Source organism: Ammospiza nelsoni, chromosome W (assembly GCF_027579445.1).
Source record: "Ammospiza nelsoni isolate bAmmNel1 chromosome W, bAmmNel1.pri, whole genome shotgun sequence".
Classification (NCBI taxonomy): Eukaryota; Metazoa; Chordata; class Aves; order Passeriformes; family Passerellidae; genus Ammospiza; species Ammospiza nelsoni.
Window position 1 is genome coordinate 4,308,107 of NC_080668.1, and position 17,242 is coordinate 4,325,348.

General features: G+C 43.7%; 1 protein-coding gene across 1 annotated transcript; it reads left to right on the forward strand.

Annotated features, from left to right (window-relative positions):
* Positions 1 to 2,299: 2,299 nt before the first annotated feature.
* On the forward strand, positions 2,300 to 13,079 carry LOC132086099 (protein NYNRIN-like). The gene is made up of 3 exons (XM_059491559.1): positions 2,300 to 2,413; positions 2,607 to 4,549; positions 13,002 to 13,079. Exons 1-3 carry the CDS (start codon positions 2,398 to 2,400, stop codon positions 13,077 to 13,079), a joined length of 2,037 nt encoding a protein of 678 aa, XP_059347542.1. The 5' UTR covers positions 2,300 to 2,397.
* Positions 13,080 to 17,242: the final 4,163 nt, after the last annotated feature.

Consider the following 17,242-nt stretch of genomic DNA (forward strand, 5'->3'; position numbering starts at 1 on the left):
TATAATACTTTACTGCAGTTAATGTTGTTTTTAAGACGGGAAGGTAAATGGGATGAGGTTTCATATGCTGATATGTTTTTTGTTTTAAGGAATCACCAAGAGTGGCAAAAGGACTGTGGGATTAAATCACCCTCAGACCCACTGGTTTTGGCCCTTGAAAAAGATAACAAGGCAAAGAGAGGGCAAATCAAACGCTGTTGTTCAGCATGCAGTATAGGACAACGGTGTATGAGATCGGATAAGGTCTATCGCTCTGAGGAGCAGGAACGGGACACATTTGAGTGGGTGAAAGGTCCTCCAGCTCCTCCCCGGGGGGGGGAGGCGGAGGAGGTTGAGGCTGAAACTGAGCATGAGGAGGAAGGGAACTTCCCCAAAAAGGAGGAGGACTCAGGTGGGGAGGGCACATCTACTAGAACCCACCCCACGCATGGGAGTCCAGTTGCATCTAGAACTAGGAGGCAAGTAGTGCTACAGGCCCCTCTGCGACAGGCAGTGGGACCAGAAGGGGCCAAATTAATGATCAAAGTGCCATTTACCACCCTTGATTTAGAAGCATGGGAAAGGATTGCAAGGAATTATCGTGTTGACCCGATACTCACTGCCAAACGCCTACGATATGTTATCAAACAACACAATCCAGACTGGGCTGACATCCAGCTACTACTAGATGCTTTCACTGAGACTGAAAAACAGCTGATCTTAAAGACAGCAGGGAATTTGGCAGAGGATTACTGTAAGGCCACACAGCTGGATGTAAAAGAACATTTCCCCCTCCAAGATCCAGAATGGGATCCTAATGTGTCGGCAGAGGTAAAGAAATTAACAGAGTATCAAGAGTGGATAGCAACAGGGGTAGAAAGAGCTATTCCAAAAACCATAAACTGGTCTGCCTTATATTCCCTTAAGCAGGGGCCTTCTGAGACTCCATCTGAATTCCTAGAGCGTTTGAGGGATGCTATGCGTCGTCATACATCATTAGATCCGGAGTCTGAGATAGGGATAAATAAACTAGTTAATTCATTTTTTGGGGCAGTCTGCTGGAGATATCAGGCGTAAACTTCAGAAAATTCGGGGACCAGATGGGAGGAATCTTGAAGCTTTGTTAGAGGAAGCCTGGAGAGTATTTAGTAACCGGGAGGAAGGATATAAACAAGGAATGAAAAGGTTGGTGGCAGTGGTACAGGAGGAAAGGCAGAGGAAATACAACCAGAGACCGCCGAGACAGGGACCACCTCGGCTGGAAAGGAACCAGTGTGCAATCTGCAAAAGAATTGGTCACTGGAAAGGCCAATGCCCAGAACGAAGAAGGAGTGGCCAGCAGATGGCTGCACACGTGCAAGACAACTGAAGAGGACCGGGGGATTCTACCCCAGCAGATCCACTGGTTATAACAATGAGGCTGGGGGAAGAAGGGAAAAGGGTGGAATTTTTGGTTGACACGGGGGCTACATATTCAGTTTTAAATAAGGCTTTAGTACCTGTGGAAAAAGATTATGTTGTAGTGCAGGGGGCAACTGGCCAGTCTGAAAGGGCATATTTTTGTAAACCTTTGAGGTATAAATTGGGAAAACAATGGGGTATTCATAAATTCTTGTACATGCCTAACTCACCAAGAGCACTCTTAGGGAGAGATTTATTGGAACAGTTACAAGCAACCATTACATTCAAAAAGGGGGAAATTACTCTGGAGGTAAATGATCAAAAGTACATAGAGTTATTAAGTTTAACTCTGACAGCTATTGGCATTAAGGAAGAAATTGATGAAGAAATACTGAGTCAGGTATTTCCTGGGGTGTGGGCCTCTGATGTGCCAGGGAGGGCGAAAAATGCCTCTCCCATAATAATTAAACTCAAGGAGGGGGCGCAACCAGTGAGAATCAAGCAGTACCCCCTAAAGAAAGAGGATAGGGAAGGAATCAGCCCAATAATTGAAAATTTTCTGCGGTTAGGATTACTGAAAGAATGCCAATCTGATTTCAATACCCCCATCTTACCTGTTCGGAAACCTGATGGGTCATACCGGATAGTACAGGATTTGAGGGCTGTCAATAAAATAACAGAAGATCTGTATCCGGTGGTAGCCAATCCATACACTTTATTAACTTGCCTAACACCTGAGCTAACCTGGTTTACTGTTTTAGATCTAAAGGATGCCTTCTTTTGCCTCCCCATCCATGAAGCCAGCCAAAAAATTTTTGCATTTGAATGGGAAAGCCCTAAGAGTGGGTGCAAAACCCAGCTCACATGGACCAGACTACCCCAAGGCTGGAAAAATTCCCCCACGTTGTTCGGGGAGCAACTTGCAAAGGATCTGGAGTCCTGGGAAGCTCCACAGGAAGAAGGAAGGCTTTTGCAGTATGTGGACGACCTTCTAGTGGCCACTCAGACGAGGGAAGCATGTGTGGCCTGGACGGTAAGCCTTTTGAATTTCCTAGGACTCCAAGGATACAGAGTATCAAAGAAAAAGGCACAGGTAGTGAAACAGAAAGTTATCTACCTGGGGTACGAGGTGAGTGCTGGGCAACGGACTTTAGGGCAGGCTCGCAAGGAAGCCATATGCCAAACCCCAAAACCCCAGACCATAAAAGAGCTCCGAACCTTCTTAGGCATGGCAGGATGGTGCCGGCTGTGGGTTTATAACTATGGACTGCTTGTCAGACCCCTCTATGCCCTGATTGCCGATGGAAGCAGAGATCTCCAGTGGACAAAAGAAGCAACACGGGCCTTTCACCACCTGAAGAATGCCCTCATGTCAGCTCCAGGTTTGGGACTTCCAGATGTGAGTAAACCATTCTTCCTATTTTCCCATGAGAAACAGGGAATTGCCCTGGGAATACTGGCTCAGGACTTGGGTCCATACCGGAGGGCGGTTGCCTACCTCTCTAAACAACTAGATGCAACAGCCAAAGGATGGCCAGGTTGCCTCAGAGCTGTAGCAGCAGTTGTGCTGAACATTCAAGAGGCACGCAAGTTTACCCTGGGACAAAAATTGACTGTGCTAGTGTCCCACACTGTATCTGCAGTACTGGAAGTAAAGGGTGGCCACTGGCTTTCGCCACAGAGATTTCTGAAATACCAGGCCATCATGGTAGAGCAAGATGATGTAGAGATCGTGGTGACTAATATTGTCAACCCAGCTTCCTTTCTCAGTGGGAACCAAGGAGAAGCAGTACACCATGATTGCCTGGAGACCATCGAAGCGACCTACTCCAGCCGCCCAGACCTAAAGGACACCCCTCTGGATGATGCAGAAACCTGGTTCACTGACGGGAGCAGCTATGTTACCAATGGGAAGCGACATGCTGGGTATGCAGTGACCACCTACAGAGAGGTAATCGAGTCTGGACCCTTACCAACAGGTACCTCCGCGCAGAAGGCTGAGATAATTGCCCTGACCCGTGCCTTGGAAAGGGCAAAAGGGAGGAGAATAAACATCTACACAGACTCGAGGTACGCATTCGGAGTTGTACATGCACATGGGGCCATCTGGAAGGAGAGAGGACTGCTTACTTCACAGGGAAAGAACATCAAACATGCACAAGAGATAATCCAGCTGCTGGAAGCAGTTCAGCTGCCTGAAAAGGTAGCAATTATGCATATTAAGGCACACCAAAAAGTGAGCTCAGAATTGGAAGAAGGAAATGAGCTGGCAGATAGAGAGGCAAAAGAAGCAGCAAAAGGTGAGGTAGCTACTGAAGGAGCCCTTATTCCAGATGGACAAATCTCCCTTGAAGGTAAGCCAGAATACAACAAGAGAGATAGGAAATTAATCGAAGATCAAAAAGGGACGTATAACCAAGAAGGGTGGGCTACCATTGAAAAGAAGCTGGTAATCCCTTCCCATCTATTGTGGTCACTAGTAAGGGAGGAACACCAGAAAACACACTGGGGAATAGATGCCCTATACACCTACCTGATTGAAAGAATTGTTGCTAGAAATTTATATGCCACTATTACTCAGGTGACCCGACAGTGTGATCTTTGCCTCCAGACTAACCCCAAAAATACCCCCAGACCGAAACTCGGTCAGATCGGGAGAGGCCATGGGCCTGGACAACAGTGGCAAATTGACTTTTCAGAACTCCCAAGGAAAGGGGGGTATCGATATTTGCTGGTATTGACAGACACATTTTCAGGGTGGCCAGAAGCGTTCCCCACAAGAACTGTCAAAGCTAGAGAGGTGACAAGAGTACTATTACAAGAAATAATACCACGCTTCGGAGTTCCAGCCACAATATCCTCAGATAGAGGATCACATTTCGTTTCCAAAATAGTACAACAGATTAGCAGCCACCTAGGCATAGACTGGGAACTCCACACCCCATACCGCCCCCAATCAAGCGGCCAGGTGGAGAAGATGAATCATTTGATTAAACAGCAGATCATAAGACTGGGGCAGGAAGCTAATCTACCTTGGCCCCAGGCTCTTCCAATAGCTCTGTTGCGAATTCGAACAAAACCTCGAGCTAAAGAAAAGCTAAGCCCTTTTGAAATACTCTATGGAAGACCATATGGAATACAAAAGGGAGTGTCCACTCATATTGGAGAGGTAACACTAGCCACCTACATGGTGGCTTTAAACAAACAGCTCAAGGAAATTGAGAAACATGTGGCTGGAACTCGGAGCAGGGAATTAGATGGGCCAGTACATAATATACAACCTGGAGATTATGCATATGTTAGGTCTCTTACAGAAAAGACCTTGGAACCACAGTGGGAAGGACCATTCCAAGTGCTTCTCACCACCTTCACTGCAATCAAAATCAAGGAGCAGAACGCCTGGATTCATCACTCTCGGGTGAAGAAGGCCCAGAAACCTCTTGAGGAGTGACGCCAGGAGACAATGAACTGAGACTAAAACTTACTCGGGCAAAATGAGTATATTGCGGTCGGGAGTAGCTCATATTTTAGTTTGTAGAATTGTTTTGTGTGTAATCATAACTGAAGTTTTAGGACTTGAAAGTACCTTTATTCAGAGCAATGCTGAATGGCCTTGGTCCCAGGCGTTTAATCAGTATACTGGATCCATGGGAAAACCTTCTGAGATAAAGAATTTAAACCTATCCACTGTGGTAATTCACGGAAATCAGGTATATGAGGAGCAGGAATGGCAGGAACGGAAGCTGTGGACACTTCAAGGGATCAGAGGGGAAGGAATTAAGGTAGGATGCCAGATGATAAATGGGACAGCTTATGAGAGACCAAATGAAATTAGTGTCTCCACCTCTCCTGGTGTACATGAACGCCAGGAAATCTGTGATAGCCCAAATGAATCAGACTGCTGGTGCAATTTCACCTTAATACAGCCTGTAGAAATAACTTGCCTTTGGGCACAGGAAGATATCGGGCTTTCATTTAAATTCAAAATAGATACTACACCTTTTACCACAGCAGAACCCTATACAGCCCACACCGAGACTCAAATACTTCAGACTCAACCCAAATTTGAACCTGAGGTGTATGGGGTAGGCCCCTATGTAGTAAGGAATGTGGGTGAGCAGCAACTATTATTCAATCCAGAATGGTCTCTCAAACGTGTGGAGTTGATAATGCAAATTAACATCTCGAAAATCCAACCAGCCTGCTCCTCCTTCCTAAAAACTTCATTTGGGGGCTGGACAACATGGTTACAAAAACAGGCATACCTCAGGAGCAGAACAAGAAGGGATATAACTGGCATATTAGGGACAGGATTAGGAGTTTTAAATGGAATTGATTCAGAAATACTGATGAATAAACTGGCCACTGCAGCAGGTAGCCTAACAAAATTGAAGCAACCCTTGAAGTCATCTCTATTGGCATTAGGAACTAGCCAGTGGCAGATTTCGAAAGTTCTGTCAAAATGGGAAACGGCCGGGGACCAAGACCACAAGCTGATAGCAGAAGCACTTGGTACAGTTCAAGATAATGTGTCCTTAGCTTTCAGTTGTATACAAGCACAGTTATGGATGCAGGCAACAGCAGCTCTGATCATACGGGAAGGGAGTGAAGGTAATTTTCCAGCTGAAATTCGGAAGGTTGTGTGGGAAAATGCAATTGATTTTGAAAGGAAATTTCAGTCCTGGTGGACTATGGTGAATTTCACCTATGATCCTGTTTCTAATGTGGCAACTGCCTTTGTGCTTACCATACGTAATGCCACTGTTTATGTTATCCATCCCATCATCGCCCTAGGATTAAACCATGAAAAAACTATACTCTATCCTTCAGAACATAGAGTGTGGGCACGAAAGATGAATGGAAAGTGGCAGACAGTAAACTTAGAATCCTGCATTACTAGAGAACAGATGGGATTCATTTGCGAAAGCAATACTATTAATGCTCAGGATGTGTGTTTGGACACTGAACAGAGTATTTGTCACTTTGAAGTCCATCCAGTCACTGACCAGAAAACTGTGCTCGTATACACTGGAAAAGGGTGTGTGTGTTTGAGGACTGCCTGTGCTGCAGTAAATATTGATAGCAATGATGTTATTCTGTCTAGTAAAAATCACTCTAACTTCTGTATATGTAATTTTGTTAAGATTATCGGGTGAGATTTTTCGTACTTGGCCCCAGTGACATCCCACCAGCTGATTAAAGCTAATTACACAATGTATCACAGACTACCACCTACCCCTATTGGGATGAACCTTACATTAGTGAAACAATTAATTGAGCACCAAGACTTATTGGAAATCCTGAAGGAAATCCAAGAAAGTGGAAAGAAAACCTTAATTACTGTCCAACACGATACAAAGGAGATAACCAGGGTTCTACAAAGAATAAAACAGAATATAGATCATCACTGGTGGGATGTGATCTTTGGGTGGTCACCAACTGCGAATGGAATCTTTAATAAGTTGTGTCACCCCATTGTAGTTTTACTAATATTAGTTGGGATAAGTTTAGGACTATCTATTACATTGTTAATTTGGAACTGTAGGATGCTACAACGAATAGCTGTACTAACCTCTTTGTCAAACGTGCATGGTGAATCATTAAAAGACATTTATCGTCGCGGGGGTTTTCCTTAAGTAAAAGAATTTACTTATTTCCTAGGAAAGGGGGGAATGAGACGAAGTGGGGATCCATTCTGAATTAGGTGAAGTGCCTGGAAGAGGTGAGAGGTCTGTGGGGCCAAAGCTGAAGAAAAGGCCGCATTCCAGAGACAGCAAGGAGACAGAGAAAGAAAAACAGAAATTACCGCAAGGTCGATCTGCCCCAGACCTAGGAATTCCTCTGATAAAGAAGAACTAGTGCTAAATGTCACGTGGAATGAATATGCATGAACTTATTGTGAAACTGTATGCATATGCATTTGGGAGGGGGATAAAAGGCGACCTGAGGTCTTCAGAGGTATGCTTGCCTAGTGGGGAGGCTTGCGTCCGGCGCGCGCTGTAATAAAGCATACCGGACTTTACAACTTTTACGAAGTTGTGAGGTTTCTTCTTTTCTCCGCAAAACAGTGTCATCTGGATTTTCATTGTCTAGAACTTCTCGTCTTGCTCTTATCTGCAGAAGTTCATGTTTTCCATTAAATGGGGACTTTTTCCAAATTGGACATAAGGTTGGCAGGCCTAAAGTAATCTCCTTTACTTTCCCGTCTATAGGCAGATGTGTTGTCCAGGTACCATCACTCGCTGCCCATACAAATTGTCCTGGACCTCGGATTGTAATCCTGGTACACCCTATAACTGCTTTATAATTCACTTTGCCTTGTTTATGTTTGATCCCTCTGCAAGCACAACCAATTTGTAGGGCTATTGCCAGGGGTGGCATCTGTTTTATCTCTTCGTCATCTGAAGTGCAGTCATAAGTTTTATTACATGCCCACCAACTTACTTTGTCTGCCCTCGTTCTGCTACTAGTGTCAGCGTTCGTTATTGCCGGATCTGTTTCATTCTCGGGGCCTTCCCACTTAATACACCAAGGGGTGTTTGCCATATATTGGAATCTTTGAAGAATGCTCACAGACCACGCACTGTCCCAAGGTTCTATCTGATCTTTCCTATCCTTGGCCTCACATTCCCATACCAGAGTTGTTTCTGTAACTTGCCTCGATTCGGGTACCAGTTTACATGTAATTGTTTTGTTCTTTTGTATTTCAGGTAGTTTTGATGCTATGATTCCCCAATTTACTGGGTCTCCTGCTGCCTTTGGTATTGGCAGACAGGCAGTTATTCGGCTGGTGTTTTGCATTTTGGCAAAATCTTTGACTAATCCGATCATTACATTCTCAGCACGAACTGCATTAGAAACCTTTATCACCTGTGTTTCCGTTTGTACCTCTCTCTTCATTCTAGAATGAAGAGTGGTTGGTTGATCATTTTGCATTCCACATCCAAAAGATATTAATAACCATAACGTTAGCACAATTACTGATAGCATTCTGAAAGCAATTAAACACATCTTATCTGCAGCCTTTGTTCATTCCAGAGTTTATACAGTCTGTGATCCAGGATGGACTTTCTTCACTCGGGTATTGTGGATCCAGGGTTCCACGCCGACTACTTTGACTGCTGTAAAGGTGGTCAGTAGTACCTGATGGGGTCCACTCCACTTTTCTTTCAGCGGTTCCTCGTTCCAGTTCTTGATGTACACCTCGTCTCCTGGATGTATGTTATGGACTGGGTTCTCGAGAGTCAGTGGTCTATTCCACACGAGGATACTCCGGAGCCGAGCTAAAGTTTTCCCAAGAGACAGAACATAATTATACACTTCCTGCTTTCCTGTGACATGTACATTAGGGTTAGGCTCAGGAGATTCATATCGTTTCCCATACAATATCTCATAAGGACTGACTGACATCCCACTCCTAGGCTTTATCCGAATCCTCAACAGTGCTATTGGCAAAGCCTGCGGCCACTGCAATTTGGCTTCTTGGCATATTTTACTGATTTGCCTTTTTAGTGTCTGATTCATCCTCTCTACCTGTCCACTTGACTGGGGTCTCCACGGTGTGTGGAGGTCCCAATTTATCCCCAGCAATCTACTTACCTCTCTTACTACTGTAGCTATGAAATGGGGTCCCCTATCTGATGATACCCCTAGGGGTACCCCAAACCTGGGAATAATCTCCTGTAGTAACCACTTAACTGTTTCCTTTGCTTGGTTCGTGCGACAGGGAAGGGCTTCTGGCCACCCAGAGAATGTGTCAACCCCCACTAACAGGTATTTGTATCCTCGAGTTCTTGGTAGTTCTACAAAATCTACCTGCCAATAGTCTCCTGGCTCTATTCCTATCTGTATTCTTCCTAGCTGTGCCTGTCGCCTGGCCACTGGGTTGTTTTTCAAGCAGATATCACATTTTGACATTACTGATTTTCCCATTGTTAACATCCGTACTGAAATTAAACTCTGCTTTAGCAATTTTACCAATGCCTCTGCTCCCCAGTGACATTCGTTACGTTTAATTTGTAGAACCTCTCTCATTATCAAGGGGGGTACCACTATTTGTCCTTGTGCAGTTACATACCATCCCTCTGAATTCTTTTGTGCATTTAGCAAACGTGCCAGTCTCTCATCTTCTACTGAATATTTTGGTTTTGGAGGCAAATTGAATTGGGATACATTAAGCTTCAAAGGTATCAATGCCATTGTTGTTTGTACCTTTCGAGCAACCTGTCAGGCTGCCCAGTCTGCCTTTCGATTTCCCTCACAGATTTTGGAGTTTCCTGATTGGTGTGCTTTGCAGTGAATGATTGCTACTTGTTCAGGTTTTTGTACTGCCTTTATCAATTGCAGGACTGCATCCTGATGTTTAATGTGCGTACCCCGAGAAGATAACAGTCCTCTTTCTTTCCACAGTGCTCCGTGTACATGCACCACTCCAAAAGCATATTTTGAGTCAGTCCAGATATTTACCTTTTTCCCTTCACTTAATTCTAGTGCCCTGGTTAAAGCAACCAGTTCTGCCTTCTGGGCAGATGTATTTGGTGGTAATGCCTTTGCCTCCACTACTGTATTTACTGTTGTTACCGCATATCCGGCGTATCTGATTCCATTTTCCATGAAGCTGCTCCCATCTGTAAACAGCTCCCACTCCGGCTGCTCTAGTGGGACGTCTTTCAGGTCTTCTCTTGCTGAATAGGTGTACTCTATTACTTCTACACAGTCGTGTTCTAATGGGCCTTCTTCGGTTGTGGTACCTAGGAACAAAGCTGGATTCAAAAGGTTAGTTGTTTTTAATGTGACATCATCCTGCTCAGTCAGGACTACCTGGAATTTCATCATCCTGCTGGGAGATAGCCAATGGCCCCCTTTTTGTTCTAAGACAGTGGTTACCATGTGTGGTACATAGACATCTATGTGCCTTCCCATAGTAAGTTTCCTGGCTTCTTGTATCAGGATCACAGTAGCTGCGACTGCCCGCAGACATGGGGGCCACCCGGCACTTATGTTGTCGAGTTGTTTGGAAAAGTAGCCCACCGGCCTTTTCCAGCTTCCCAGACGTTGGGTCAGGACTCCTAGTGCTAGGCGCAGCCTTTCATGTACAAACAGCTGAAAATCTTTAGACAGATCAGGTAACCCTAATGCTGGAGCAGTTGTCAGTGCTTCCTTTAATTTTAGGAAGGCTTCTTTCTGTGGTTTGCCCCAGGTGAATGGCTGTGTCTTTTGAGCTTCATACAGGGGTTTCGCAATCAGTCCATAGTCCATGATCCACAAGCGACACCATCCTGCCATCCCGAGGAAGACTCGCAGCTCATGTAAATTCTGGGGCTCTGGAATAGCACAAATAGCTTGGATACGATTAGTACCTAGTTTTCGTTGCCCTTGTGAAATTTCACATCCCAGGTAAATCACAGTCTGTTGTGCAATTTGTGCCTTTCCTCTGGATACTTTATAGCCTCCCATCCCCAGTGAATTTAAAATCTCAATGGTTACCTTTATACAGGTTGCTCTTTCTTCTGTAGCTATTAGTATATCATCAACATACTGCAACAATAAGTATTGGTCTCTTGGTACTTGCCCATTTTCAGTCCAAATTTCCAGTTCCTTTGCCAGTTGGTTTCCGAATAGGGTGGGTGAGTTCTTGTATCCTTGTGGTAATCGTGTCCAGGTGAGCTGGGTCTTTCTTCTGTTCCCTGGGTTTTCCCACTCAAAGGCAAATAGTTTCCTACTTTCTTTGTCAAGGGGGATGCAGAAAAAGGCATCTTTTAAATCAATTACTGTAAACCATTTATATATCTCCTTTACGGATGTTAGCAATGTATAAGGATTTGTTACCACTGGATAAATGTCCTTTGTTATTTTATTTATTGCTCTGAAATCCTGCACTAATCTATATTCACCATTTGGCTTCTTTACTGGAAATATTGGTGTATTAAATTCTGATTCACATTCTTCTAAAATTTGGTATTTCAAGAATTTCTCAATAATCTTTACTATTCCTTGCCGTGCTTCTGGTTTTATGGGATATTGTTTGACTTGTACAGCCCTTGCCCCTTCTTTTAACTCTACATGCACTGGTTGTGCCAATTTAGATTTCCCTGGTATATCCGTTTCCCATACAGAGGGAATCACTGCATCTTCTACCTCCCTAGGGATAGAGGGGACAGGTTTTTCTTTGATCATTAATATCTGTCCCGTCTTTGATTCAGGTGTTTTCATTATAAGCTCTCCATTTTCAAAGGTTATTACCACATCAAGTTTTGCTAGAAAATCTCTCCCTAAAAGCGGAATTGGACACTCAGGTACATATAAAAATTCGTGTGTTATGATCTTGTTTCCAAAACACAAATTTAGGGATTGCAGGAAAGGCCGTTTTTCCTCTTTCCCTGTAGCGCTGACTATTGTCGTTTCCTTATCCCCAATTTGTCCTTCCAAATCATTCAATACAGAAAAACTAGCTCCCGTATCTATTAGAAATCTGACCTCTTTATGCCCTAACTGTATATTTACAACAGGTTCCTTAACTTGTTCTACCGGTTCCAAGTCTAGTCAGCTGGTATACTCCCCCAGGACCATCTCCTTGGTAGCCTGCTGGAACTGATTGCCCTGGTCAAACTGGTTATTCAAACTTGGGCAATTTCACTTCCAATGCCCCTCCTGCTTACAATATGCACATTGATTCAGGCTTAACCCCTGGGTAACTGGTCTCCTACCCCGACCATTCCTGTTACGCCCCCTGAAATTTGGGTTCCCTCTCCCCTGTATTACTGCCAAAAGATTCTGCTGCTGCCTTTTACTAGCTTCTTTTTCCCGATTGTTATATACCTTCCAGGCGACCTCGAGTAACTTATCCAAATTCCTTAATTCTTCCCCTTCTAATTTTTGCAATTTTCTACGAATGCCATCCTGTGATTGGCCCAAGAATATGAGAGCAAGCTGAACCTTTGCTTGCTCTGTATCCATTTGGAGATCTGTATATTTCCTTGCTACCTCCTTAAGCCTCTCCAAAAACGCAGTGGGAGATTCCTTCTTTTCCTGTCGAACCTCATATAGTTTGGACCAATTTATAGTTTTGGGCACAGCATTCTGAACTCCTATTTGGATCCACTCTTGCTATTTCCATAATCTCCTCATATCGCACAATAAATTAGGGTCCCAATTTGGATCCTCAAATGGGAAATTCAGATCTAAGTTCCCTGTTACCAGCCCATTTCTAATATCTTCTCTTGCCCTCTCTTTGGCTGCCTTAAGTACCATTTCTTTTTCAGTAGAATCCATCAGAGTATCTAATATCACCTGTATGTCATCCCAGTCAGGATTTTGCATTTTCATAACCATTTTTACTACACGTGCCACTTTATCAGGATTTTCTCTGTAAGTTCCGGCTGACTGTTTCCAAATTACTAAGACTGCCGGGGAAAAAGGCACTTTTACAAATACTGGCCCTTCCACTCCGACACCTTGTTGCAAGGGGGCAATCACAGTCCGTTTTTGTTTCCTTATGCCATCTCTATGCACAACTGGAGCGAGCTTTGCCCGACCCCGGGTTCTATGGGCTATTGGGGTCACTGATTCATTACCATCGCTATCTTTTTCACTCACATACCTCTTTCCCCTTTCTATCACAGTTAGGTTTTGCTCATCTTCCGAGGAAGAGGGATCGGGTGATGATGGGAGAGGAGGATAAAGAGGGAAAGGTGTACTAGATGAGACAGGTTCAGGGGTAGGTGGGTGAGGAGCAGGTAGTGGGATAGGGACAGATGAAACAGGTGGGATAGGGTTAGGTTCTCTTGTTCCTATTGGAGCTACTTGTAAATCAATATCTGTATAATTTTCCCTACTCAAGCTTTCTCTTAACGCCAAGTGTTCTAAACAACGTTCCTCACAAACCCCACACTTTGCAGATGTTTTAACCATTAATAATCCACATTCATTCTGCCATTCTGGCTTTCCCCATAAGTAGAAAAACAGATCAACATATGGGACTTCATCCCATTTTCCTTCTTGTTTACAAAGCGACATTAACTGCGAAATAGTGTTATATTGCAGAGTACCGTATTTTGGCCATTTTTCACCGTTCTCCAAGGCATATCCTGGCCACCATGAATTACAATAATCAATCAACTTAGTTTTACGTAATCCTTCCCCAAAGTTACCTTGTTTCCAATGTGCTAATAAGCACCCCAAAGGAGAATTTTGTGGGATAGGGGTGTTACTGCCCAAAATCCCTTTAAGTTTCTCCATTTCAAAAATACCACAAATGCCGAACCTGCAACGCTTTCGCGATTGTCTTACGGAACGGCGCCTAGGCTTACACCAACAGGAATTCCTTTAGCCCAACCAAGCGTAGCTTTCGCTGCCTCTTATTGGCAGGCATCCAAACCAAAGTAAAAAGCACCTTACCTTTCTCCCGGGGACGTTTGTGAGCGGCGGAAGCGATCGCGGCCGATGGGCTCCCCGAGAATCCCTCGGTGCCGACTGGAGCGTGATCGAGTCGCGAACTCGCTCAGCAGCACTCACAAGGGTCCCATCTTTGGGTCGCCAAAATGTTAGCGTTCAAAAACACATAATCACGGAGCGATTTTATGCGGTGCTTTTTATTAAGAGCTCTGGGAATCGGGGTATATTCAACCCAAATCTGACTCCGACCATACATCCGAAATGATCATGTTTTATACTCTATCGTTACATAACTTTCATGTTAATTATTAAATTTATATTGTTCTATTGTATACATAAATTTAGCCCCTCTCTGAATTTCCAACATAGTTTCTCACTACTCTTCTTATGGTTATATAATAATTACATTTAATTACTAAACAATCATCACATATAACAATTATATAATTTATCATACTGCTTACACAGGTGCAGTTGATCTGGGAAAGCACAAAGCCTAACATTTTAGATTCTATCTTTAACTTTTTCCAGGGTTCCACTATCAACACAGGGATCAAAAAGATTTCTGCTGCAGTGTCAAAGTCTCTGTCTTTAAGGGCTTTCTTTTTTATCTGTAACCAATTATTCCAAAGGGAATAAGTCTGAATTTTTTTCAGGGCCAGGGTCAAAAGGGTCCAGCTTCCCTTCACTGCTAGAGTCAGTGTCCACTACATAAGCGATAAGCGTGAGCAGCTCTGAGATCGCTGGTGGTATAGCGGTGGGACTGGAGGTGGCAACCGGGCTCTATCCCGGGCACTCATTGGGGAGGGCATACGGACAGGGTATGGGGAGTGGGACCCAGGCAGGTTTTGGTCTGGCACAGTTGTCAGGGCTATCTTAGCAGTAGCCTCACAGTCTGCCTCACTCCCTCCCTCCTTTTTAACAGCATCCATGACTGCCCTCCAAACAGGAAGCATTTGTAGCTCTGGCTCCTGGCCAGACAGCGTAGCCAGATTGTAGAGCTTTACGCCGACCTTGTCCCCGAAGTGGAGGGTAAACATAAAGAAGGGGTGGCGATGGGAAGTGTGTGTGATACCAGTCATAAGTGACTTAAAGTCATGCTTTAGGATGGGAGAGACATGCTTGCCCAGAAGGGTTCATAGACATCTCTCCATGGTTTCATAGACATCTCACTTGTCGGACATGTTCTGTCCTGTAGTTTAGTTTCCCTGGTGTCACTGTCATTGCATTAATTAAAGGGACAGGACTAAAATCGGGCTAAAGACAATTTATTGTTTAAATAAGCATCAGTCTCAGAGGTTGTGAGATTTTGAGAAAGCAAGCAGTTAGCCATAGCTCAGATAGTCAAATGTTCTTTGTTACAAGGCAATATATAACTTTCTAATCCAATGGACTGTCGCTACAGAGTATGCTTTGCTTTTCTAAACTATCGCCTTTACTTAGTTTTACTGCAATGCGAATACTTTTAACCAATAGGCTGTTATTGCATGTATACACATATACCTCTACCATAACATCTAAACTCTTAACTTATTCTGTATAATTACAATCTCACATTTTAAACCCTTCACCATCTTATCAATACAGTTTCTTACTTACTAAAGGCCTATTCTTACTTATAAGTATAGAAGCATAAGTTTATGATTTTTGAATTTAATGTCTGCCTACTTTATTTTTACATCAATCCAAGCTCCTTCCAAGGCTGCAAATCAAACCTTCCTGTGTCTGTGGAAGTTTCTATCTTTCCATTTCCCACACCCTGCCTCACTTGTCACATCGCAGCAGACAGGTGACTGTGGGCCCAAACATGGTTCTCTCACCATCACGATCAGTTCCAGGGACTCGTCGATTGCCATCAGGTAGCCAATCCTTCTCCTCAAGTGGAGCACCGATTATTGGAGATGATGAGAGAGATGGGGAGACTGAGTAGTGGTCAGAATCTGAATTTATTGTGGACTACATATGCTTATATACTATTCTAAGAAGGTGATTTGCAGAAAAACTCCACAACTTGTAAAAGTTATAAAGTAGGTATGTATTTATTCAGTGCTGGGCATGCTCCGCAAAGGCATGCACATTTCCCGAGAATTCAGACCTTCTTTTGTCCTCTAAATTGTTGCATGTGCATCAAGTTTTGCAATAGGCCCATGCATATTCATTTCCTAGCCCCCCCCTTGCTTGGCCCTGCTTCATATTAAAATTAGCTTATCAGTCCTTCTGAGCCTGCACAGAGCTCTCTAGTGGTCATCCTGTCCATCTACACATGCTCCCCAGTCTCTTGGCTGTAGCGCAACCTCAGTTTTGGTCTGCTCTGATTTCAAGGTCCAAGATGCCCCTCTTATCTCCCTCCAGCTTGGAAGCTCACATTCCTTTTATCTTGTTTGGGGTGGAAGTAGAAAACTGTTCTTATCAGAGCCTTGCATTCTTTTGTCCATCTCTGCAGGCCTTTGTGAGCACAGCAAGTTACAGACTAAACAGGTTACAATGGCATACTTCATCTAAATCTGAAATTAATTTCTAACGCCCCATGTCTCAGAAGGCTAGTAATTTTTTACTACAATGATTGGGTTAATCATCACATAAACATACATTTTGAAACATCTCTTGCTTGTGTTGATTCAATCTTCTTTTCCTGTCAGCCAGTCTTGATTCAATCGTCAAAGCTCTGTTTGGTCTTGCCAAGGCATCCTGATTATCAAATCTGTTATGCTAATCAGGTCCAAAGTACATCATCAGGTCACTTTGACTTGCCAATTTGAGCTTGTATGGACTTGACCACCTTTCAAGGAAAACTTGGAAACTTTTCCTGAGAATGGTTCTCCAACTCCTCCTTGTGAAACAGGGCTTGCCAGCTATTACAGACTCTGGGTGATGGTACAGTATTTAGGGAATTGATGATGTATCATTCTTAATCACCATCTTGTCTCTCGTGTGCTACTAATTTAATATATTGACTTGCTTATTTCTGCTTGGTGAGAGTTTATTGCTTTGCCACATGTATTATTTTACTTTTATGTTGCCTTTATGTTCATAGTGAGAGATGTGCATGTTGTTGAAAAAATAAAGAAGGGGGAATATGGCTCCTCAAGAAGGTTTAAATAATGCAATATTTAAACTAGAAATTTTGAAAGCAGATCATCAAATTTCATCCCCAGCAGAGCGATACTGCTCTGAAAATTTGTGTGTGGGGAACCAATTTCTAAAAGTTTCTATGTAAGGATCCCAAATTTGGTGTGCAATGGCAAGGTCTAGCTGATTTACTAACCTAGGGGAGAAAGTATACATGTGTTTTATCACCAACAGGTCTAAAGTAGTTACCTGCCTGTCTGGACAAACATCGATTGCCTCTGAGAAGATGAGGCCCAGTGAGAAGAAAAATGACCTAATCACCATCCTGCCCTCATAGCCCAGGCAGGAGTGGGGGTAGGACTACCAGGACATGGCTGCGTCTGGAGGCTTACACAGGCAG